Source organism: Saccharomyces kudriavzevii (genome assembly GCF_947243775.1).
Source record: "Saccharomyces kudriavzevii IFO 1802 strain IFO1802 genome assembly, chromosome: 4".
Classification (NCBI taxonomy): Eukaryota; Fungi; Ascomycota; class Saccharomycetes; order Saccharomycetales; family Saccharomycetaceae; genus Saccharomyces; species Saccharomyces kudriavzevii.
The window spans coordinates 588,560-611,864 of record NC_079275.1 but is presented as its reverse complement, the minus strand read 5'-3'; the positions used below and the strand labels follow the sequence as shown (position 1 = coordinate 611,864).

The 23,305-nt window shown below is 38.6% G+C and overlaps 15 protein-coding genes and 1 non-coding gene across 16 annotated transcripts; 9 read left to right on the top strand and 7 right to left on the bottom strand.

Moving 5' to 3' along the window:
• The first annotated feature begins 174 nt into the window (after positions 1 to 174).
• On the top strand, positions 175 to 247 carry Skdi_4.trna10R. Its single transcript has one exon. It is a non-coding gene; the product is annotated as a tRNA-Arg (tRNA).
• A 318-nt stretch (positions 248 to 565) lies between these two features.
• Positions 566 to 1,717, top strand: SLU7 (mRNA splicing protein SLU7; the record flags this gene model as incomplete). Its single annotated transcript, XM_056232470.1, has 1 exon — positions 566 to 1,717. The coding sequence occupies one exon, from the start codon at positions 566 to 568 to the stop codon at positions 1,715 to 1,717; it is 1,152 nt and encodes a 383-aa protein (XP_056086746.1).
• Positions 1,718 to 1,915: 198 nt separating this feature from the next.
• On the top strand, positions 1,916 to 2,779 carry RRP1 (Rrp1p; the record flags this gene model as incomplete). Its single annotated transcript, XM_056232469.1, has 1 exon — positions 1,916 to 2,779. One exon carries the CDS (start codon positions 1,916 to 1,918, stop codon positions 2,777 to 2,779), a length of 864 nt encoding a protein of 287 aa, XP_056086745.1.
• Positions 2,780 to 3,075: 296 nt separating this feature from the next.
• SSS1 (translocon subunit SSS1) lies at positions 3,076 to 3,318 on the top strand (the record flags this gene model as incomplete). Its single annotated transcript, XM_056232468.1, has 1 exon — positions 3,076 to 3,318. One exon carries the CDS (start codon positions 3,076 to 3,078, stop codon positions 3,316 to 3,318), a length of 243 nt encoding a protein of 80 aa, XP_056086744.1.
• A 786-nt stretch (positions 3,319 to 4,104) lies between these two features.
• On the top strand, positions 4,105 to 5,991 carry AFR1 (Afr1p; the record flags this gene model as incomplete). The annotated part of the gene is made up of 1 exon (XM_056232467.1): positions 4,105 to 5,991. One exon carries the CDS (start codon positions 4,105 to 4,107, stop codon positions 5,989 to 5,991), a length of 1,887 nt encoding a protein of 628 aa, XP_056086743.1.
• A 291-nt stretch (positions 5,992 to 6,282) lies between these two features.
• TVP23 (Tvp23p) lies at positions 6,283 to 6,891 on the top strand (the record flags this gene model as incomplete). The annotated part of the gene is made up of 1 exon (XM_056232466.1): positions 6,283 to 6,891. The coding sequence occupies one exon, from the start codon at positions 6,283 to 6,285 to the stop codon at positions 6,889 to 6,891; it is 609 nt and encodes a 202-aa protein (XP_056086742.1).
• Positions 6,892 to 6,988: 97 nt separating this feature from the next.
• On the bottom strand, positions 6,989 to 8,167 carry RRP8 (25S rRNA (adenine645-N1)-methyltransferase; the record flags this gene model as incomplete). The annotated part of the gene is made up of 1 exon (XM_056232465.1): positions 6,989 to 8,167. The coding sequence occupies one exon, from the start codon at positions 8,165 to 8,167 to the stop codon at positions 6,989 to 6,991; it is 1,179 nt and encodes a 392-aa protein (XP_056086741.1).
• A 151-nt stretch (positions 8,168 to 8,318) lies between these two features.
• Positions 8,319 to 9,800, bottom strand: STN1 (Stn1p; the record flags this gene model as incomplete). The annotated part of the gene is made up of 1 exon (XM_056232464.1): positions 8,319 to 9,800. The coding sequence occupies one exon, from the start codon at positions 9,798 to 9,800 to the stop codon at positions 8,319 to 8,321; it is 1,482 nt and encodes a 493-aa protein (XP_056086740.1).
• A 352-nt stretch (positions 9,801 to 10,152) lies between these two features.
• On the top strand, positions 10,153 to 12,936 carry PDC2 (Pdc2p; the record flags this gene model as incomplete). The annotated part of the gene is made up of 1 exon (XM_056232463.1): positions 10,153 to 12,936. One exon carries the CDS (start codon positions 10,153 to 10,155, stop codon positions 12,934 to 12,936), a length of 2,784 nt encoding a protein of 927 aa, XP_056086739.1.
• Positions 12,937 to 13,242: 306 nt separating this feature from the next.
• On the bottom strand, positions 13,243 to 16,227 carry VPS41 (Vps41p; the record flags this gene model as incomplete). The annotated part of the gene is made up of 1 exon (XM_056232461.1): positions 13,243 to 16,227. The coding sequence occupies one exon, from the start codon at positions 16,225 to 16,227 to the stop codon at positions 13,243 to 13,245; it is 2,985 nt and encodes a 994-aa protein (XP_056086738.1).
• A 196-nt stretch (positions 16,228 to 16,423) lies between these two features.
• TFB5 (TFIIH complex subunit TFB5) lies at positions 16,424 to 16,642 on the top strand (the record flags this gene model as incomplete). Its single annotated transcript, XM_056232460.1, has 1 exon — positions 16,424 to 16,642. One exon carries the CDS (start codon positions 16,424 to 16,426, stop codon positions 16,640 to 16,642), a length of 219 nt encoding a protein of 72 aa, XP_056086737.1.
• A 210-nt stretch (positions 16,643 to 16,852) lies between these two features.
• Positions 16,853 to 17,185, bottom strand: PET100 (Pet100p; the record flags this gene model as incomplete). The annotated part of the gene is made up of 1 exon (XM_056232459.1): positions 16,853 to 17,185. One exon carries the CDS (start codon positions 17,183 to 17,185, stop codon positions 16,853 to 16,855), a length of 333 nt encoding a protein of 110 aa, XP_056086736.1.
• Positions 17,186 to 17,380: 195 nt separating this feature from the next.
• Positions 17,381 to 18,052, top strand: SHU2 (Shu2p; the record flags this gene model as incomplete). The annotated part of the gene is made up of 1 exon (XM_056232458.1): positions 17,381 to 18,052. The coding sequence occupies one exon, from the start codon at positions 17,381 to 17,383 to the stop codon at positions 18,050 to 18,052; it is 672 nt and encodes a 223-aa protein (XP_056086735.1).
• A 369-nt stretch (positions 18,053 to 18,421) lies between these two features.
• On the bottom strand, positions 18,422 to 19,387 carry SED1 (Sed1p; the record flags this gene model as incomplete). The annotated part of the gene is made up of 1 exon (XM_056232457.1): positions 18,422 to 19,387. One exon carries the CDS (start codon positions 19,385 to 19,387, stop codon positions 18,422 to 18,424), a length of 966 nt encoding a protein of 321 aa, XP_056086734.1.
• Positions 19,388 to 20,454: 1,067 nt separating this feature from the next.
• Positions 20,455 to 21,663, bottom strand: RAD55 (putative DNA-dependent ATPase RAD55; the record flags this gene model as incomplete). The annotated part of the gene is made up of 1 exon (XM_056232456.1): positions 20,455 to 21,663. The coding sequence occupies one exon, from the start codon at positions 21,661 to 21,663 to the stop codon at positions 20,455 to 20,457; it is 1,209 nt and encodes a 402-aa protein (XP_056086733.1).
• Positions 21,664 to 22,048: 385 nt separating this feature from the next.
• PPH3 (phosphoprotein phosphatase PP4 catalytic subunit PPH3) lies at positions 22,049 to 22,975 on the bottom strand (the record flags this gene model as incomplete). The annotated part of the gene is made up of 1 exon (XM_056232455.1): positions 22,049 to 22,975. The coding sequence occupies one exon, from the start codon at positions 22,973 to 22,975 to the stop codon at positions 22,049 to 22,051; it is 927 nt and encodes a 308-aa protein (XP_056086732.1).
• Between the last annotated feature and the right edge of the window lie 330 nt (positions 22,976 to 23,305).

Below are 23,305 nucleotides of genomic sequence, written 5' to 3'. Positions count from 1 at the left end.
ATTGAATGTATTAATCAGCTGTACTAGTAATTGATGGATAGTCGATTATTGTTCCAACAGTTTCATAGTGTGTGCGTTTCGAATGTGTTTCTGTTACGTTCATTATGATATATTGTTGTCGAGTTGAGAGGTTGACATATGCCGTATTAAAGATCAACAAATTACCAAATCTTGTTCCTCGTGGCCCAATGGTCACGGCGTCTGGCTACGAACCAGAAGATTCCAGGTTCAAGTCCTGGCGGGGAAGATTTTTTTGTTTTGGTAACTTTGTTAGTTATGGCTTATATACGCCTAATGACATTCTAGAATTAGAGAAAATTGGCAACTACAATCCCTATTAATCTTTCATTTAGCATTTCTTTTTATTTACCCGTGTTTACAAGTCATTCTAATTACACTTCTATTCACCTCTCGTGAGTGGTGAAAAATAAAACGGCTACATAAAATACAAGACCATCATCGCCCGAACTTGCGATTCAGGTAAACCTTAGCCAGAACTGGACATCATTTTCATAGTGCTTGGGGCAAAAATCGGCATATCAAAATACAACGATTACAGTGCAGGATGAATAATAATAACAGGAATAATAGGAACAGAAACATTAACAACAGAAATAAAAAGCAGCTACAACAAGCGAAAAACAAAAATGAAAATATACATATACCTAGGTATATTAGAAACCAACCATGGTACTACAAGGATGATAGCAAAGGAAGGGAGAAGGAAGAAAGCGGTAATGATGGTAAAAGCGTTGCAGAAGAAGGAGAAAAGTCCGATTATTTACTGCATCATAGACAAAAAGTGAAGGGGGGAGCCTTAGATATTGATAATAATTCAGAACCAAAAATTGGTTTGGGAATCAAGGACGAATTCAAAATAATCAAACTGCGAAAAGATTCTGCAGGAGATTATGAACCGTCAAAATTCTGCAGAAATTGCGGCGAAACAGGGCATAGGAAGAAAGATTGCATGGAAAAACCTCGGAAGGTGCAGAAGGTCATTCCAGATTCAACTTCAACTGACGTAGGTAAGAATACTGTTCTAATACGAGGCACTGACGACGACTGGGACTCCAAGAAAGATAGATGGTACGGGTACTCTGGGAAAGAATACAATGAATTGGTACGTAAGTGGGAGCAAAATAAGAAGAACGATGTAAATCTCAAGGACAAATCTCAAACTGATGAGACACTTTGGGACACAGATGAAGAGATAGAGTTGATGAAGTTGGAACTTTATAAGGATACCGTAGGTTCATTGAAGAAAGATAATCCTGAGAATTCTCAATTATATCGGGTATCAACGAGGTTGAGAGAAGATAGAGCTGCATACCTGAACGACATAAATTCAGCGGAGAGCAATTATGATCCTAAGTCAAGACTATACAAGAGTTCCGCGCTGGGTACAGTTGATGAAAAATCGAAAATGTTCCGTAGACATTTGACAGGTGAAGGTTTGAAATTAAGCGATCTGAATCAGTTTGCAAGATCGCATGCTAAACAAATGGGGATACGTGATGAAGTCGAAGACAAAGAGAAAGTGGAGCATGTATTGGTCGCCAATCCCACCAAATATGAGTATTTAAAGAAAAAGCAGGAGCAAGAAAGTTCCAAAGAGCTCAAGACTGTCAGTATCAGTGAGCTGGAAGCCAAGAAAGTGGACGGTACGAAACAATCAGAGAAGCAACGCAAGCGCTTGAAGGATTTATATGGATGAGTTTTATCATCCTGTTAGCAGTAGTGTAGTCACGGAACACGAACAGTAGAGAGAATTTGAAGAAAAAAAGTATCCGATGAGCTGAAAAAAATTATCCAAACCTAGTATGAGTTTTAATAATTTTACATAAATATTTGATGCAACCGTAGCATAAAACTTTAAGTAGATACAAATATTTCGAGAACGAATCACAAGACTATGGAGACTTCAAATTTTGTCAAGCAGTTATCATCGAACAATAGAAGGACTAGAGAAAATGCCCTTGAAGCGTTAAAGAAATACCTAACCGCTAAACAATCCAGAGAGCACAAACAAACACAAGCCAATAAACTTTGGAAAGGTCTTTACTATGCCATGTGGTTCAGTGACCGTCCTAGGCCTCAGCAACGTTTGGCCAATGAATTAGGTGAATTACATGGGTTATATTTTGATCCTAAGGACAATAGCAACGCAGATGAGTTGACCATAAATGACGAGGCATTCATCAAGTTTAGTAAAGGGTTCTGGAAGGTCATCTGCTTTGAGTGGTTCAATATTGATAGACATAGATTGGACAAGTATCTGCTGTTGGTAAGAAGGGTGTTATTTAATCAACTGAAATATTTGCAATCGAGAAACTGGAATAAAAAAGTAGTTGGTGAGTATATTGCACAGGTATTAAGATGGTTGCCTCTGAGCGGGAGTCCAAAGGTTTACACAGGGATTCCACTCCATATCATTGATATTCTACTTGACGAATGGGAGAGATTGCTCAAGGATGAAAATGACGATGAAGAAGAAGACAACGAAGATGAGGATGAGGACAAAAAGGAAGAGCAACTGCGCAAACTTGTAGAAGGTGTAAAGGATACACCACTAGTCGATATCATCGCGATATTCAAAGACATTGTGGCGGATTACAACAACAGCAAAGTGTTGAGAGAGAAGATCAAAGAAGACCTATTCGGCGACACCAGGCTTGTTGCCTGGGGTGTTCTACACGACGAAACTGCCGAAAATGACTCCGAATCAGGAGAGGAGGAATCTGGAGAGGAGGAAGCTGAAGAATGGGAGGGCTTTTAATCCTTCTTGGGCGGTGATGAATCCAGGTAGCCGCAAGTAAGTCTACAATAAATAGAAGTTGTATATGTATAGTACAAGAGAAGTCATTACCCTGTGTGGATCCTGGCGAAAATCCGAAACACGTCGCCTTTTTCCGCAACGAATTTTTTTTTTTTTTACTTGGGACAGGATGAATAGTAGCGATATAGAAAGAAAGATTGTATTGCCTCGCGTGTATTGCTGTCTATAACTCGTGTTCATTATAAACAATACTCCAATTTACCAAAGAAGACACCAAGAAGAACATCAGAAAAGAAATGGCTAAAGTCAGCGAAAAGGGTGAAGAGAAAAAACAAAGCAACAACCAAGTTGAAAAACTGGTTGAAGCTCCTGTGGAATTTGTCAGAGAAGGTACTCAATTCTTGGCCAAGTGTAAGAAGCCTGATTTGAAGGAATACACCAAGATTGTCAAAGCCGTTGGTATTGGTTTTGTAGCAGTTGGTATCATTGGCTATGCTATTAAGTTGATTCATATTCCAATTAGATACGTTATTGTTTAGAAGAGCTAAACAACGAAAAAATAAAAAATAAACAGCGGTATCGAACTGAAATTGAATATTACCCATTGCGTGCACTTCCCCCTCTCAATTATACCTCTTCTATTGTATAGTGTGTATATGTACAGCCCTATATAATAATCAACTCTAAAGAAGCGGAAGGAACAACACCAAATACTTTCAGTTACAATGTCGTTTCTATGAACGGCGTTTTTGATTTGCCAAATGAGCAGAAAAGGTAGCGCATACTCTTTTCAAAGTGCGGGACTTTTACTAGGCTTTGGTGCAAGTTATGGACTAGCTCCTTAAACGACTTCGAAACGCCAGGAAACGTTCGCTTGGCGTTACGACGTTTGACTCCTTGCCAAATTCTACACTACCACTTGAATGCCACTAATGTGAAACAAATATGATCCCTGGACGAAACAGCGCCCAAAAATAGATGGTGTACTTACTTTTCCTTTTTCGCTACTTCCCTTTTTCTCAGTTATTTCCTTTTTAGTAGAAGGCTTCACTTCGGACTGTATGCTCGAGGTACCCCAGGTTTCAGAAAGGTTTGGTTTCTTCCAGTTACTTTTACAGTAACCCTTTTCAACAAGTTTATTAAGCCCGAATCATCTTGATAACGCAGTGTGACGTTTATTTTAAGGTGGTTTTCAAATAAATATATATACCGCCTGAATACAATATAGGGACAATAGGAAAAAAAAGAGAACGGAAAGAAGGGAGAACTTTATCTTTTTGAACACATCGAGCTTCGTCAAGTGCAACAACACACTTTTGGCTATAATGGAAAGGTCATATTTGTCCGCACAAGAAGACCAGTCCATACCAGAGCGATTGGTGCCTAGGTCGAACTCGACTTCGAATTTATTTGCATTGTCTGATACATTCTCCAAGCTAAATGTTAGGAACGATGGTGATTACAACTCTTTGGGTCCGAACAAGAAGAGACACGTTTACGGTGACAGAATGGAAAGAATGGGCTATGGCTCTATGGTGGGAACAAATGGTTTTCCAGTGAGGTCCTCTTCAATGACAGCCGCCCAGCATGAAAGGAAAACTACATTATTTACCGTTAAAAGAAACTCGTATCAGGAGGGGCTAAATAAAGGACACAATTATGAGAGTCAGTACCAAAGCGCACAGAATACTTTAAGGGTCTACGGGAAATTAACGCCTTATCAACTTCAACGTTCCAAAATGAGGACCAGTTTTCGATTTCCCAACGGTGAGATATACAAACCAAGGCTTGATGGAAAAGGCTCCCCCACTTCGAAAAAAGGGGGCTTGAATTCAAAGAGCTCTTTCTTATTTAAGTTCCGTGAGAGGGAAGATAGCACTTTACCAGAAGATTCTGCAACATCTTATAATGCAGCCCAAATTCCATCACTTTCTAATATGGACAAAAATCAGGATACGAATAGCCTGAAGTCGGGCAGTTCCGTTTCCTCGACGGCAAAAAGTTCGATTGCATCATCTTCTCCAATATCTTCTCCAATATCTACTGTTAATACCCCGACCAGTTTTACAGAAAGCCATACAGATGACGATGATGATGGCTATGAAAATAAAACCGTCACCATTTCTTATTGCTTTCAGAATACCGTCAATGAAAACCAAAGTGATCATACGGAGAAGTTGAATCTGCTGAGTGGGAACAAAGTCAAGCCGCATACAAAGCCAAAAGTTTTTGATGGAAAAAGAAAGATTACTTCAGGAAATGACAGAAAGGGAGGCAAAAAGCCGTCATTAAGATCAAATTTGGGCTTTGTTTTGAAAAGGCTCTGGTCTAGTTCTGGAAACTCTGATAGAAAGCATAGTAAAAAGTATATGAAAAAAGAACAAACAACTCCTGTGGATGAGATATCAAACGATTTTGATGAAATTTCTGATCTTGAGAAGGATGTTGACTTGAAAGATGCAAATTTGAATGGCATTGAAATTGATGACGATGAAACTCTGATGGATGCAAATTCGATATTTGATGATTTGTTGTCCAGGGAAGATAATAAACACGACTGCAGGCGAAAACAATTAGAAATACGACAAAAACTTCACGAGACAATACCTAATGATGATGGAGAAACATCTTGCCGAAATATAGAAGAGGCCAGCGTTAATGATGTTCTGATCGACGAGACTTTAATCGAAGACTTCTCAAAACTCGGCGAGTACATAATTGACACAAGAAATCGTCCTCCCCCGAGGTCTTTAAAAAGACCCTCTTTAGATAATAATGAATGTGCGCGTAGTTTCTACGGCATACCAACTGATTTAAGACAGTCTTTGTCCGGTCCAATAAGTTTGCCAATGCATGTTGGGAGCGACATAGTGGATAGACTAAGAAATGACTGGGAATATATAAGGTTTGAAAACTATGGGAGCTCGTCCACAAATTCTTCGTTAAGTAAAGTTGGAGCTGCTTTAAAACCAACGAATAAGGGTGTCCGGTTCGCTCAGGAAGTATGTCTGGCAAGCACCTGGTCATCAAATGCATACGAGAGGGCCAATCCAGAATTTATTATGAACCGCCACAGGTTATTGTGGATGATGAAAGTAAACCCGAGCATGAATAGCGCCATGAATGAGGTTAAACTTGAACTCAACTCTTTCAAAGAAAACGAGATGGTCGTCCATGAACACAGTAAGTGTTTCACACATTATCTGCTTTAAGTAATTTCTACCCGTTATATGCTAGCACCTTATATAATACCATTGTACTAGAAACATGTTCACACATATATTCTCACTTTTTTTTTTTAACACTTTTTTTGCATCTTGTGTATGTCTATTTATTTAGTTCTAAGCCTATGATTTGTCCGCAAAAGCGCCTTCTAGTGAAAAGGGATTTTGTCTTCATTTCGACTGGACATGAGAAAAATGAAGAACAGCGTAGTTTCAAATAGGTCTTTACCGGTTATCGCTAACTTAAACCACAATAGCGCTGGAGATTGCATATTTAAGATGGATCAGGCAAGGAATTTCTACAGTACAATTTTAAAGTCGTCGCACCCGTTGCTATTGTCATTTCACCTGGCAGGTAAGGCCATCCCGATAGTATTCTATATCATAGGCTCAATGTTTTTGAACTTCACACCTCAATTCATCACTGTCGTTCTTTTACTTTCTTTTGATTTCTATTTGACAAAAAATATAACAGGTAGGAAACTGATTCAGTTACGTTGGTGGTATGATTCCACAGATGTGAACAAAAATTCTAATTTCACTTTTGAATCATATAAGCAGTATGCGCCAGGTCCACCGGTAAATGCTATAGACTCCAAGTTATTCTGGTGGTCAATGTACGTGACGCCCATAATTTGGGGTGTCTTTGCTGTGTTGTGTCTTCTAAGATTAAAGATATTTTACCTAATTTTAGTCATCGTAGCAGTTTGTTTGACCGCTTGGAACACGTATGGATTCCGTTGTTGCGATAAATGGGAACCTGCCAACGGACAATCCGATGGCCAAGATACCAATTCTTGGTTCGCATTACCTTCTATTCCGGGCTTTGAAAATCTTTCAAGGCTGGCCAATATCCAATCATTCTTCCAAGGACAGTCTCAACCTTGATTTTCGTATGCATTTTGCACAGGTATTTTTTTATATATAATCTACAGTATAAAAAAGAGGGAAACAATACCAAGTATGAAAGTAGTTGATGAAACCACTATCTTCTCTTATAGATACAAGGCTTTAAGAGCCATTTACCTTCAGCGATTTTCTTTCTTTTCTTTTCTAATTCTTCCTTTTCTGTCTCAACTTCAACGAATTTTTGTCTTCTCTCCAGTTTTTGTCTTCTTTCCTCAATTATTTCTCCAGGTGGTTTAAAAAATTCGAATCTTGTGAACATCTTATTTTCATCAAAGGTTCTTTTATGGAAAAATCCCATTAATTTCAAAGCGTCAACAAATTCATTTCCTCTGCCGTCACCAAATCTTGATTTAATCTCTGCGATCCATAACTCACCTCTAGGAGCTAAGATCCTATATGCTTCTTTAATGAAATCAAGAAAATTAGTGCCCATTAGAGCTAAGCAGAAGACCACTATAGTGCATGATTCGTCCGGCAGTGGCACATTCCTGATATCGGCCACAGTTATTCTTTCGTTAGCTTTCTTCAAATCAAAACTATGAACTTTATGGCGCCTTTTAAGGTACTTTTTGGCTTTTTTATTATAACTTTTGAAGAAATTGTTAATCTCTAATGCTAGTTGTGCTTCACCGCATCCCATATCAGCAACAACTATTTCCTTACTATCCTTTAGACCTGGCAACCCACCTGGAGCATTGACAGGCTTCATGCACCTAAAACGAATTTGATCGACAAAAACGTCAACAGGATTTTCTGGCCATGTTTGAACTTGTGATCTAAAACCATCATGATATTCATCAAATAATTGCGGTTGTTCCTTTACTAATTTTAACGCCTCCTCCGAAGAAATTGTGTACAGTTGCTCATTGATCCATCTGAATCTAGAGCCTGTCAATTTAGCCATCATTTTCTGTTGTAAAGGAGTTAACTGCTTCCTTGTAGGTTGTTCAACTTTTGCTTTTCTTTGTTCGGGTGCACTGCTTTCATCGTGCTTACGTTTCTTATTGTTCGTTTCCTCTCTTCCACTCTTTTCAACCTTTTTTGGGGTTTTATCTGCCACTAGTTCTTCAGGAGAAATATCTTCCACTTGCTCCTTCAATTCAGCCTCTGTCTCCTCTTTTAGCTTTTGTTCTCTCGTAAGTTTGTCAGTTTTTCTATTCTTGTTCTTTTTTCTCTCCTTCGACTTTTTAGTCTTGTTATCGAAAGCGATATTCTTCGTCTTTATATCCCAGCCTTCTACGTCGAATAAAGCCATTTTAAAAACCGGTTAGTGTTCTTGTTTGTATAGTAGAATTATATATAATATACATGTGTTGATTTTATATGTTTGGCATTATAACCTCATCGCAAAATTTTTCAAATATAAAGAGATGCACCGTTGTTGACGATATGGATATCTAATTACCTTATGAATTTGTGACGTATTCCAAATGCAATAAAAATCCGTTTCTCTGGTCTTCAGAACCGTTTTTGGAATTAAGATCAATCCACCACTTCTTTAGCACCTGAGGATATTGATTTGCTGTTTGCTTGAGGCCTTCCTTGAAAACACTAATAATTCCGTTTATTGTTATACACGGCAAATGTAGCTTCTCTTGGACATGATGTAATTCAATGGTACCAGTGTAGCATTGTAATTTCACAAGTACCAGTATTCTTTTTTGAGCGTAATCGAATAGTTTTCTTAGTGGGAGCAAGTCTAGCACTTTACTTGCTACACCTCTCAGTTCTATCAAACCCAGGTTAGCGAGACCATCAACTAGGTTCTGGAACGTTTCATTCTCGCAAGTATCGAGAGATTTCATAATGATAACATTTTGTTGTTGAAAATGAAATGAAGCTAAACTCGTTACTATGCTTCGTACTTCTCGTAGTTCGTAGAGATCGAAGCTAGATATCTCTTCCACTCGCAGTTCAAGTAGAATCAGCATCAAGCTTGACTTTGCCGATGTCTTATTCGAGACCGTAACTGGTAAACTTACGCCTTTGCATTCTTGTGCTTTTAGTGATTTTTCATCATCATTATTGATTCGATCAGGAGAATTTGAATAACCAACATCAGGAAAGTCTTTCAGTGAGGACACAAACTGAAATGACAAAGGTTTTAGACTTGTTGAAGTATTGCTATTCCCATAAGGACTCGTAATCTCTAATTCATTCTTTATATGTTCCTCTTGCAGTTGCTCGATGAAAGTGGTTTTATTTCTTTTGCTCTCTGGAGTCTTATACCCCAAATTTACAAAATTCTGATTCGCCATCTCAAATTGGGTTTTCTCAGGTGTCCGCTCCTGCTCTTGAGTAAATAATTCTCCAATTGCAGACTCGCTGAGAGACCAAGGTTTATCAAGCTGCTCACGAGTATTCATTGTCATTTTCCAATGATCTATTTCTTCCGCCAAGGTGTGACACGTTTTCAGACATTGAACCCGAAGTTCTTGATAATTTAGACTTATTTGTCCGTAAACATGAACGGTTAGCCCCGTTAAATCGGTCGCGCTTAAGTAACTTGACATAATGACGTCCTTGGCGACTTTGCATGTTAAAAATCTTGAATCACCACCAAAACTGATTGACGAAGGTGCTGATGTACAATCATCCAGTTGAAATAAAATAAATTCTTGCCGGCCAATCCATTTATACTGGAGTCCAACGATGCAGCCAAGAAGATGTAATTGCTGCAGAGGATGATTTTTCCAGAACAACATCGATAGCCGCTTATCATAATACTTCTCACAAACATACATGGAAGATTTCATCCAGCACTTCAAGTCACCAACAAACATTCGGACATCCTCTGACCCGTTATAATAGGCGTTGTATTTGAAAAGCCTCTGCATATAGTAACAAACATTGCCTTCTTGATGAGCTATATGTCCGTACCTATCCATGACTCCATCCCATTATTAAAAACCCGATAATTGTTTGATTTCCCTACAGAGCAGAAATGGAACGGGTGGAAGATCTATATATTCCAATTACCGATCATTTTTTTATTCTTCTTCAAAGTGGTTCTTGCTGTGACTTCATGGTTCTGTTATTAGATTTGTTGTTGCATATTTCCGTTCTCAGTGACTTTGCCCATCGAAGTCAATTAGGCGAAAGTTACAAATTATCAAAACCAATAGCTGCCTAAAAATTAGCTGCATGATTTATGCCAAGAGACTTGATCAATTGGGACAAGTTCGCATTTTGGACTCTTGGTAGGAATAAGCAATAGGGGACAGCTTTATTATAACCGATATGCTTTCCATTCAGCAGAGATATAATATCTGTCTTATGGCAGAAAGGCATCCAAAGTGGACGCAACTCGAATTGGCAAAATGGGCATATGAGACGTTTCAGCTGCCAAAAATCCCATCTCAAGGTACCATATCGCGTTTACTGGCTAGAAAATCTACGTACATGAACTGTAAGGAGCACGAGAAGGATGCAAATAGATTAAGAAAGCCAAATAACCTTTTGGTCCGGAAAATATTGCAAGAATGGATCTCCCAAAGTTTGTGGAATGGCATTCCTATTACCTCGCCTATTATTCAAGACACTGCACAAGCAGTTTGGCACAGAATTCCCGCGGAGCATCGAGAAGGAAATGGTTCTTTTAGCTATAAATGGATTTCGAATTTTTTATCAAAAATGGATGTCAATATCTCTGTCTTAGATGAGGAATTACCTAAGACCCCTAAGGTATGGACATTTGAAGAAAGGGATGTATTAAAAGCTTACTTTGCCAAAATTCCTTCAAAGGATTTGTTCACTTTAGACGAAGCGTTTCTCTCTTATAACTTACCATTGGACTATGCTCAATACGAAGCAAGTAGCATTCAAAGACGTATAGAGGTCGCAACTGTAATGCTCTGTTCTAATTTAGATGGGTCGGAGAAATTAAAACCCGTCGTTGTAGGAAAATACGATAGTTATAAATCGTTCAGAAATTACTTTCCCAACGAACCAAAAGATCCTGTCTCACAATCGATGTTAGGTTCCAAGATGGCCAAGAAATTCGACATTTCTTATCATAGTAATAGGAAAGCGTGGCTAACCAGTAATCTCTTTCACAATTGGTTAGTCAGGTGGGATAAGAGGTTGGTAGCAGTGAATAGGAAGATTTGGATTGTTTTGGACGATTCATGTTGTCATAGAATAATCAATTTGCGTTTGCAAAATATAAAGCTTGTATACACTTCCTCCAACTCAAAGTTTTTGCCGTTTAACTGGGGTGTTTGGGACGAGTTTAAAACGAGGTACAGAATTCAACAATATGAGGCGCTCATTGACTTGCAAAATAGAATTTCAAAAAACGCTCAGAATAAAACTAAATCTGAGCAAAACGAATGCTTATCTGATGGCAAAAAATACCTTATCAGTTTCGAACAGAGTCAGCTGACAATGTCAAATGCGTTCAAGTTTATAAAGAAAGCATGGGACGATATACCTGTTGATGCCATCAAAGCCAACTGGAAAAGCTCCGGTCTGTTACCTCCTGAAATGATCCATTTAAACGAGAATGTCAGTATGGCTTTCAAAAAAAACGAAGTTCTAGAGAGCATCTTGAATAGATTGTGTGACGAATACTATTGTGTTAAAAAATGGGAATATGAGATGCTCTTGGATCTGAACATTGAAAACAAAAACACGAATTTTTTGAGCACTGAAGAACTAGTAGAAAGTGCTATTGTGGACCCTTGTGAACCTGATTTTGATACAGCCTCAAAAGTTGATGAGGTTCATGATGACAATTTTGATTTGTCGGTTTTCACCAATGGAGATGAAGGTAGTCACAACCAGCTAGGTGTATCAAACTCTAATCACGACGACAATCACAACAACAGTAAGAGGAATGCTAGTAATGACAGCAACAATAATAACAACGATAATAATACTAATAATAGTAGTAATAATAATATTAATAACAGTAATAACAGTAGTAATGATGCAAAATATCTCCTGCAGAATTCAGTTGAAAACAATAATAAAAATGGCAGTTCTGGACAGCCGAATGCCTCTAGCATGGAACCACAAAGGAACCATTCAAGTGCAGGCTTAGTTGTTGACAGTAATTATGAAGTCAATTTCAACGGTCTTTTGAACGACCCATACAATGCAATGAGACAACCAGGTCCACTCGACTATAATGTCAGTACACTGATCGATAAGCCAAACTTATTTTTAAGTCCAGATTTGGATCTATCCGCTGTCGGTGTAGATATGCAACTACCACCATCAGAATATTTCAGCGACGTATTTTCTTCAGCTATTCGAAATAACGATAAAAATAACTCGGATCAGAATAAATCAGCCAATGAAGCTCCTTCAAGTACTACCATGACGAATTCAAACTCAATTACAACGGCACTTTTAGAATCAAGAAATCGATCTCAGACTTTCGATGTTCCACATATGAATGGTTTGTTGAGTGATACATCTAAGGGTGGACATTCTACCGCCTCCTCAAACGTCGTGTCTCAAAACTCTTTAAACGGCTTTCAACATAACCCATCATCTGTTGCTGAAGTTTCCTCTCCTTCAATTACGCCCTCCCCAGTAACAATTCACTCCACAGGGGCACCAGCTAGATCTATGATACCAGCTCCGATGGGTTCAACTTCCTCCGTTTCATCACCATCTGGTTTGGAACATCTTGAAGGTGCCGTTTCTGGTATGTCACCCACTTCAACCACAATATTAAGTAACTTACAAACAAATATAAATATTGCCAAATCATTGAGTACCATAATGAAGCACGCAGAATCAAACGTAATATCACTGACAAAAGAAACAATAAATGAGCTCAACTACAATTATATGACACTTTTAAAACGAATTAAGAAAACTAAAAAACAATTAAACAGCAAAAGCATCAAAATAAACAGCAGCAAAAATGCTCAAGACCATTTAGAAACTCTCCTATCTGGGGCGGCGGCGGCGGCCGCAACCTCAGCCAATAACCTGGACCTCCCGGTCGGTGATTCAACCCTTCCGGACTCTAATAACTTACATATACATGATAGTACAGGTTTCTTTTAGATATAAATGCCTATTAAGCTCTCAATGTTCATTTCTCATTTTTTTTTTGTTTCATCTTCGACTCTCGGTTTTGCTAATATTATTATCCTTATTGTTCTTTATCACTATTTTAATTCCTAGTGGATAAAAAGAAAAAATTATAGAGTAAATAACGTCAAAGTGTTTTGTATGTAATCTTTTTTAATCTAAGAATTGCATTTTATGATAAGCAGTAATTCCCCGTCTACCCACTATTTGTCCGTAAGTGTGTGAAATAGTACGCGTTTTGGACATGTAAGATTAGTCCACATCGCCTTGCGGCTACTGCTAGAAGTCATCAATGGTTTCACTGTCACTTTCATCTACTTGAAATAATTTACCTTGACTTCTTATTTTCAAGAATTCATTGGCAAATTTCTTCGTTTCATCATTAATGATCACCAATATATTGTCCCTCACCTCTAAGCTTAATGAGTTCTCTTGGACAATATGCCTGATTATTTCATGCAGATTGTCAATTTTTAAATCGTTCGACATGCGTTTGATAACCTTCAAGTAAATCTCACTTGTATCATCAGGACATGTTAAAATGGCCCTGGTGAAATTAGGTTTATCTAGACTATAGTTAATCATAAATTCCCAAAGGTCCGAATCACCCCAGTTCTTAACAAAATCAATGGCCAATTGTGGATTCTGCAGTTCATCAATGATTAAAGATAATGCTTTCTTTGTTTCACCGATTTTTCCCCACAAGTATATCAATTCATTGTATAGGCCAGGTTTTGAGGAACAAACTTCGATCGCAGTCTCCACATTATAGTTATTGTGCTTTTGTAAAAAAGGCAATAGGCTTTGTTGGTCATATTCAGAATAAAGTTCAATTAGCTGATTTTCATAGGGATTGAGCATGAAGGAGTCATCGTTGTCTAAAAATTTCATTAAATAACAAAATAAAATCTTGTTGAAAGACCTTGGACAGTCATGCTCAAATATTCTGTATATTCTATCGATGGGTATGGTGTGCCTATTCTCAAATAACAAGTCGATTGGTTTGTTGAAAATTGTTTGAATTTCAAATATTGATAGTTTAGAAATATTAGAAATCTTGCCCCTGTATGGGAGAAGAATGATATTCACTATTTGATCTAGGTATTGCGGCAACAAATTTTGTACTTTTATAATAGTTAAAGCTCGTAAATCTTTAGCTTTCAATAAGTGTGGTATAGCCTTCGTATATTTATTCTCTTTCAAATATAGATGGACTAACTCTGTTCTATAAGTAATATGGAACTCTCCATCACTATGTGTAGCTACGGGCTCATTTGCGGTCTCTATCTTTGTTTCTAACTCCTCCTCAAAATTATCAACAGAAAAAAGCTTTAGATCCCATTTATTAATATACTCATGAAACTTATTGATCATATCTTTGGCCAAGAAGTGATGTAGCACGTCGTCATATACTGATTTTCTTAAAGCAGGCTTCTTGGGAATTAAGGGAGCGATTTCTATAATTTTTCCCGATTTGATCAAAACTTCTATGGTATCCGCCCATTCTTGCAGCACTTTATTAGTGGCGTCATATGAGTTAGAATCAAATGAGTTTAAAGTTTCTTCAAAAATAATGTTCAAGTGATTGATCAATGTACTCCAATCCTTTTTGGCTACCAGATTGTTTAAGAAGGTTAATCCTATACCAAATCTTTCTTCTGATCCGATGACATATTTACCGATCTTCCAAGCTTTGTAAAATTGTTTCCTTTCTATGAACCAATCAAAATGATCTTTTAGTGACAATTCTTGGACCCTGATAGCGTCATTAGAACTTATCAAATAGTATTCTGGTGTTGTTTCATCTATATGTTTACCCAGGTGATAATCGTTCAAAGATAATTTTTCGTAGTTTTTCATGATGACTTCATCATTATATATTTCATCACCATTAAAAAGATCAACGATTTTTAATTCCGGAGCGTTCCCCTTGAACAATAAGTTTTTTTGCTGGTTAGCTAAATCCAGGCCCTTGTTATTTTTATCAACACCTACGTCATCTTCGACATCTAAATCAAATCCAAGACATAATAATTGGTTATCCTTAAAAGACGCTAACCCAGCAATGAGCATTGATACAGTGAAATTGCATTCCAACTCCACTTTTTTATCTGGTGATCCTCTAAAGCTTGAGGCAGCACTAGATAATAGAGAGCCTATATTTGTAGTAGGGTTGAAATGACCCATATTGTTGTTTTGAGAGTTGGAATCGCTGAATTTGTACGAATTTGAATCTTTAGTAAAAGAAACTTTAAAGAGCCAAATGTTGGATCCCCATCCGATGATAATTCGATCACTTTCTAAGAAATGAACGTGCGGTCTGAACAGGTCTGATCTCACATTTTGAACATTGAAAATCGTTGAAGGGAATGGAATGTTGAGGAGCTGTGACCTTGTTGGAATGTCACAAAATGTAATGCCATCATCATCCATCCATAAGATAAGGTCACCCATAATGTATATCCCCATTATAGGGCCTCTAGCGTCAGAAAATTGATCATCTTTCCTGGTTTTTTCCTTTTTCTTCTTATTCAGAACAATATCAATCCTATTGCCTAGCCAGTTCCTTTGAGATAGCACCACATCGCCAGCCATTCCACCAGAAACGAACATCTTTGACGCTTGGTAATTAGAATGCAATGCTACAGAATTTATAGGTCTTTTAAAATCGTATTGTGTAATGTTCTGCGGATCATCAATGGATCCGATTATAACTGTACCGTCAATAGATCCGGTAGCAAAATATTTGCCGTCGGTATTAATACATAGTATCGAAGACCTATGGCATTTGATTGTCTTGATAGGCTCGAATGTGCATGTGGTTAAATGTAGAATACCTGAATGTGTACCAAATGCGAAAAAAGCATCACCAAATAAACACGAAGAGATTGAATCCCTTTGAAAGAAGTTTTTCGGGAGTTGATTGATTCTTGTGTACTTCAGAAGAGGTGGCTCGTCGTCATCTTCATCATCATTCTCATCTTCCTCACCATCATCTTCTTCACTATCAACTTCATTATCATCATCATCATCATCTTCTGCTTTCGTCGCAATCACTGTAACCGTGCTTTTATCTTGTTGAGACATTGTCTCCCCGGCTTCTTTTAGTATGTAACCATTGACCTCTTTTGGCGGAGTTACCTCAACTGTCTCCGCCATATTATCATCATGGTCCCTCTCAGAGATGGAGTCGCTTTCACCAATTACGCTACTGCCCCTTTCTTGGTTCAAATTGGAAGCCTCCTGGAGGTTATCTATTGTCATTAATGTCTATTATCAACCGAATCTCTTTGACTCTAATGCTTTTTCCTTGTTTTTATTACTTGCAACAGTATAAGTGGCCCTTTTCTAATTTTTTTATTGGATCGTATTCATTGAAAAAAGGTAAGCAAACTGCACTCCATTGCAGTTAACTTCCAACAAAAGGAACACCAAGTTTACGCTTTAGAACAAAAGTACTATGGCTAGAGCAAGGAAGGGTGCACTGATTCAATGTGATCCGTCTATCAAGGCACTCATACTACAAATCGACGCGAAAATGAGCGATATAGTATTGGAGGAGTTAGACGATACGCATCTTCTAGTAGATCCTTCGAAAGTAGAATTTGTGAAGCATGAGCTAAATAGGCTATTATCGAAGAATATATACAATCCCATGGATGAGGAAGAAAACCAATGATGTTTTGCGTTTTCTTCTTTCCTTTCAATACTATTAAATAAGGCACTATCTGCAAATAAATGAGGTTTAAAATGAATATAGAGAAGCGTGAATGACCTCATGGAAATACAACTATATAAGTATGTACATGTAAGAATAATAATAAATCCAAAATAGAAAAAAAAATGGGTGGGTGAAAATAAATATACAGTTTCCAGGTGTTCTTTCTCATCATCCTTTTTTGAGCGCTAAATCCCGTCTGATTTTTTCCTTTTCTTCCTCAAGGTCCACTCCAAACTCCTCTTGTAATTTCTTCTCTAATCTGAGCCTTTTCTCTAAACGTTCTTTTTTCATCCTTGCCAGTTCAGCTTTAATCTCATAGGGTTCCTTTGGTATTTGGTTTAGCGTTGCAGGGTCTGGCCAGAATCCTGGGACATTTAATTTTTTATCAGTATCCGTACCAATATAGTACATCACAGCCACTGGTGCCAGCAAACAAAAGGAAAATCTAAAGATCTCCAGTTGTGCCCTTGTATATTTGAATTTAAATTTAAACGGACCCATTTTTAGGCTAATCAGAGTTCTCAGTTGTGTTACTTCAACCCATATTGAAATAGGAAATGTAGCATGATGGGGCAGATATATTGAAGTTAGTACGGAGAAAACGACCGTTTAAGGCCAGGCCGGTAAAAATGAAAAGAATGAACAGCAGATGAAGAAGGAGTTGAAAAAAGAGAAAAATAAGTGTCTAGGAAGACTATGTCAAGGGATGCGATAGAATATTCAAAACTATTCGCTAAGCTAGTCGATCAGAATGACGACACAAAATTAGACGATGTAATAGCATCCTTCCTATACTACATGTTTCCAAGAGAACTTTTTATTCGAGCCATTTCATTGTTAGAATCGTCAGACATGTTTATATATATACTAGATAAGTTCCATGAGGAGGAAAACAAAGTATCCAGGTCGTTGGTTGATATGTTGATTGACAAGTTTTATACGGACTCGTTGGATTCGCCGTTGGAATATCGGCTGATTGTTAAGGATACTAACGATGGGGCACCCCCAATACTGGTAGATATAGCCCACTGGTTTTGCTCATGCGAAGAATACTGTAAACACTTTCATGAAACACTCGAAAAAACTGATGAGAAGGAAGAATTACACGATTTGTTAATAAATGAAGTTGATGACCATTTGCAATTTTCAGATGATAAATTTGCGCAACTGGATCCTCACAGTTTATGCAAACAATGGTACTTCAAATTTGATAAAATTTGCTGTTCACATTTACTAGCGTTTTCCATTCTACTCAAATCTTCGATAACCGTGCTAAGGTTTTTCACGGATAGCTCCAATAAAGTCTTTGTGATATCGATAGACGATATTGATGAATGGCTGAATTTACATATCAATATAGTTGAATAGAAACGACTGCGGCGAGACTGCCTTCATAGTTGTAACAAGAGCGAATTAGTGAATTTGTATTAAAAAATTAAGAACTAAAAATAGTGTAAATGAAGATTATGTATGACTCATTAAACTACCCCGGTTGTATTTAGAAGAGCTTGCCATAAACGAAAAGAGGTTTTACACATAGCGCTCTTAAATTAATCTCAGAAAAATAAATGGGTAACCGTTGTTTCTGAACCATTAAAGAGTTTGCCAATTAAAATGGGGTGGTATAATGGGGCTAGCTCGGTAGAAAAGCCTAGAATTGAAAAATGAGAAAAAAAAGGATAACCATAGTGCTAAATAAGGACATTAGGAAAAGGCGTATGTATCAAACACCACCGTTTATAAGAACAACATAGCAACACCGGCAAGACCCAAGGCACCTGGAACGACGACGTTAGCACCGTTGCTGTTGATGACGATGGAGTGAGAAGAGGCAGATGGTGAAACTGGGGCAACCGTGGAGACAGTTACACTTGGCTGAGCAGTAGATGGCTTACCGGTAGATGGTTTGGCAGTAGATGGCTTAGCAGTGGATGGTTCGGTAGTAGCGCCCTTTGATTCGGTAACGGTGATAGAAGGTTCTGGAGCTTCACTCTTTTCAATAGTACATGGGCAGTCAGTGATGGTCAATGTAGTTGGCTCGGTGACTGTGTAGGTCTTACCATTCGTGGTGAAAGTGGTTGGTTCTGGGCAGTAGGTGGTGTATTCAGTGACCACAGTGTACTCGGTGGTCGATGTGGTGGTTGGCTTTTCAATAGTACATGGACAGTCAGTGATGGTCAATGTGGTTGGCTCAGTGACTGTGTAGGTCTTACCATTCGTGGTGAAAGTGGTTGGTTCTGGGCAGTAGGTAGTGTATTCAGTGACCACAGTGTACTCGGTGGTGAGTTCAGTAGATGGGTTGTAAGGAGGGATAGTAGTTGTGTTGCTTGGTGGTAGAGATGTAGTTGGTGGGAAAGCTGAGGTGGTACCGTTAGTTGGAAGAGCAGTGGTTGGAGCCTCAGTAGGAGCTTCAGTGGAAGTGCCGTTTGTTGGAAGAGCAGTGGTTGGGGCTTCAGTAGGAGCCTCGGTGGAAGTGCCGTTGGTTGGAAGGGCAGTGGTTGGAGCTTCAGTTGGAGCTTCAGTTGGAGCAACTGTGCTGGTACCGTTATCAGATTCTGGAGCTTCAGAGGATGTGATGATCACTGAGCTGGAGGAAGTTGAAGAGGAGCTGACATCGGTGGAAGAAGCAGCGGTGCTGTTAGAAAATTGGGCCAGAGTGGTCGAGGCCAAACCGGCAGATAATAGGACAGTAGAGAATTTCATCTTAATGGAGCGAACGTATTTTTTGCTTGTCTGTATAGAAATAGGTACTTAGCAAGAATTAAAAGGGAAAGAGAAGAGTGAAGGGAAAGAATGAATCAAAATCATCCTCGGAGACACAGCACGCCAGGTATTTATATGACGGTTAAAGAGAGGGCAGAGTGTCTCCCTCTTTTCTACGGCGAATCTAAAAATAATATGACTGAACCCATCCCATGCCATATTTGTTGTACCACAACCAAAAAGAGAAAACCTTTTCCTAATGGCTTTGTCTTATTTTTAGAATAATGATGGACAAAAACAGTTTGAAATTAAAAATATACAAGAATGGAAAGAGGTGACATCGAGGAGGCATGGATCTATAGCCTAATGAAGTAATCAATGACCGTGACCCTGGCGCGCTGGGCCCTCTCCTCTTCCGTGATAGAAGCGCACATGACGTGGAGCCGTGCGTGGTGTATGGGGGGGCAAACCTCGGGGCTAAGCTCCTTCGAAAAACCGACGCCGTCTGGGAGGTCATTTCAGTCATTATTACCACTTTGGGGTACACGCCATCGGGGATGTCGACAATTACCCGTTCCGGTTTTTGCAACTGTGCTCGATTGGCGTCTGGCGCACGGTACAAAAAGCCGTTGCTGCAGGCAGCCGCTGCAGGCCGCCTCCATTCCTTTACTCCTCTGTCGTACTTTAACTTAAATCACCGTTTTGCAGCTGTTTCTAGGGACATGTCGGTTTAGCTTGTGCTGTCTGTGTACATTGGGGGCAACATGCATATCCGAATCTGGTGCATATGCATAGATTGTTGAGTCGTATTGCTGCTTCCGCAGAGCTGTTGCTTTTGCTGACCCCTAGAAGGGTAATCTGTGCAGTTGTTGGGATGTGTGTGCATACCCGTTTTGGTCAAGCCCCGATGTCCAAATTGGGGAAAATTTGTTCAAGTAAACTCCAACAGGTCCGAATTCCTAAAGAGGTAACGTACCCTTAACTTTTCTCTGTAGTTGTTGGGTGGAATGCAATTTTTTTTTCCGTTTCTTTTTCGTTTTCGGTTTATTTCATATCCTTTTACTCATCTAACTTTCACTATCATAAATTATCTCCTCTTTTCCCTCCGCATTTGGTATAAGGTTATTATCTGAGTCCATATTGACGAACACTTGTAAGCAGCTGCTGTTGTTTGTTGACAATGTCGAAATTAGGCCAGCATTGATGTTTTGGTCAATTATATCGCGGAACTCGCCCGTTGCTTTATCAAAATCGAATTTGACGATGCGATGACGATAAACGCTATTTCTTGTTCGTTTCAATCTTCCTCCATCTCTCTTTCCGTCTTCGCCATGTAAATTGAAGACAATAGCTATTCTAAAGGTTTCATAATTCCGCTTGTTTATCCTCATTTCTCTGATGGTACATCCCGCATTGTCTCGCGAAGATGGAGTCTTCACCCTCTTGCTTTTCACAAATATCGTTTCATCCACTTGCTCGTTCCAGTCCCTGAAGAGACCAATTCTGTCCCTCAGAAATACTTCCCACGTGGAGTCTTTACCTCCCATTGCAATGTTGGCAACCAAGGCGCTTTTCAGAATATGTACATTGTTCTTGCGTCTTTCACTGTTGGAGTTGACATAGAAATTAGAACCATCCTCTAGGACTTCATAGTCCTCTTCTAGAGATTCAAATTCATTTGATTGGAACGCCGTATTCATACAGTCATTCAGAAGTATTATTGTTGAGCCAGTGGAATGTGTATATTTGGTCATGGCTGTAAAAATCAATATTAAATGTCGACATTTTAACTCGTGTATGGTCTTATCTAGCGTTCCACCACTTCTCTTACTGAGCGTACACAAATGGTCGCAAACTAATTGAGAAAAGCCATCAATTATGATCAGTTTGTACTTCATACTTTGAGATAGCTTGAACAAGTTTTGGAAGAAATATAACAGCTGCCCAAATTTCGTTATTCGGACACGTTTCAGATTCTCCTTCACGATATCAAATTCGGGAAAGCGTTCTCTTAGTATGTTGATAGGCATATCTTGGAAGGCTTCTATCCATAAAATTCTATCGTCATTTGCCTCCGACTGTTGCATGGCTTCCAACAGTTTACTTACTAGCTGAAGTCCAAAATTAGTTTTGCCAATTCCCGGAGGCCCAAATATTTCATAGATCGATCTTGCCTGGAATCCGAGATTTAGAATCTCATCTAATCCAGTGATGCCGCTGCTTAATGGCTTCGGACTGTCAACTATTAACTGGGAAAGTGGTATACCAAACGACATACTTTCATATTATCTGATATTAGTTCGTTCTTTCTTCCATCAGTCAGAAAAGTTTCTTTTTTCTGATTTCTCACTCCCGCAATGGCAGTGCTTTATTGGTTATTTTTTCTATTGATGTTTTTCTCCATGTATGACGCGACACTCAACGCTAGAAAAAACACGTGAAAAGTTAGGGGATTTTTACACCTATAGTAAAGTGCATATTTCAAGAGAATACGAAAAAAAAAAGTATTAGCTGAGTATTTAGCTGTATAGACCCGAACAGTTGTATACTTATTTAGCTACACCGCATACAGCAGTATATGTAATATTACAGAAAGTTTTCTTTTTTTGGAAATAAAAGAAGAAAAAAATATGATGCACTAGATGATTTTTTTAGTGATCACTACAAGAAATAGTCCATTTGAGATTTTTTAGTTGGTATTATAGCATTGCCGACTTCGTTTTGCGCTTGAACGGCTTCAAAAATTGTATATTCACGATTCAAATCATCGTCTATTTTCAAAACAGCCGCAACGTTACCACATCGGTAACAATAATTCGGTGCCGACCACACCGTCACTAATCCACCGTCGAACATTTCTTTATAGCCTTCCATCACTAGTTGATGGGCTCTGGCAATCAGCTCTACGCCATTTTTTTCCAAGAACTGGTCAACTTCTCTTTTACCAAAGAGAAACCCAGCGCCTCTCGGTGACAATGACCATGTGTCGACATCTTCGGGATCACTCCATAATAGATCACACATAGCGCCTTCATGCGGGACTTCTTGTTTCCTATCAATTGTTCGTATTTCGTCCACGGTGGTCATATCTGGTGACAACCCACCATGAACACAAAATATGCTATTGTTTATTATTGCACCTAATGATAGGTAGTCAAACACTTCACAGCAATACCTCCACACGTTACTACTACCGTATTTCCTTACCACTTCATCATAGAATCCGTACACTTTGGTGATTTGTCGAGTTTCGTGGTTTCCTCTAATCAGAGTAATTCTATCAGGGTATCTTAATTTGTAACATAATAAAAGCAGAAAACTTTCCAATGAGTAAAATCCCCTATCTACAAAATCCCCCAAAAATATATATCTTGTCTTCTCCACACCGCCGCTCTTCTCGAAAAGCGTTAGTAGATCGTGTAATTGACCATGTATGTCGCCGCATATTGTAACTGGCGTATCGACATGCGTTACGTTACCTTCATTCATCAACAGCTCCTGCGAATTTAAACATAGCTTGAAAACAGTTTCTTCAGGAATATGTTTTCCCTCCCTCAGTGACGCAATAATCTTGTCTAAGTCTGTCATATTCCCCCTGAGATTCCTAATTATCGTTTCTCGTGTTGCTGTGCTTTTGATCTGTATATTAACGAATTAGCACCTCGGAGATGTAAAGAAAATGTACAGGTAGTAATATAAGACAATGCGAGTCCAGCTGTTACTGTTTTTTGTACTGGAAAGGTGGTAAATCGCTTTTTTCGCAGACACTATTCTTTCCTCATCTCTACATGTAATTAGAATTAACAGACACTTTTTTTTTCCTCCCATACACACATTTCTTTTTTTTTCCCGCCGGACAATGCTATGAATTTCTTTTTCTTTTGATTGATAGTATTAAAAATTTATTTGATAACCGTG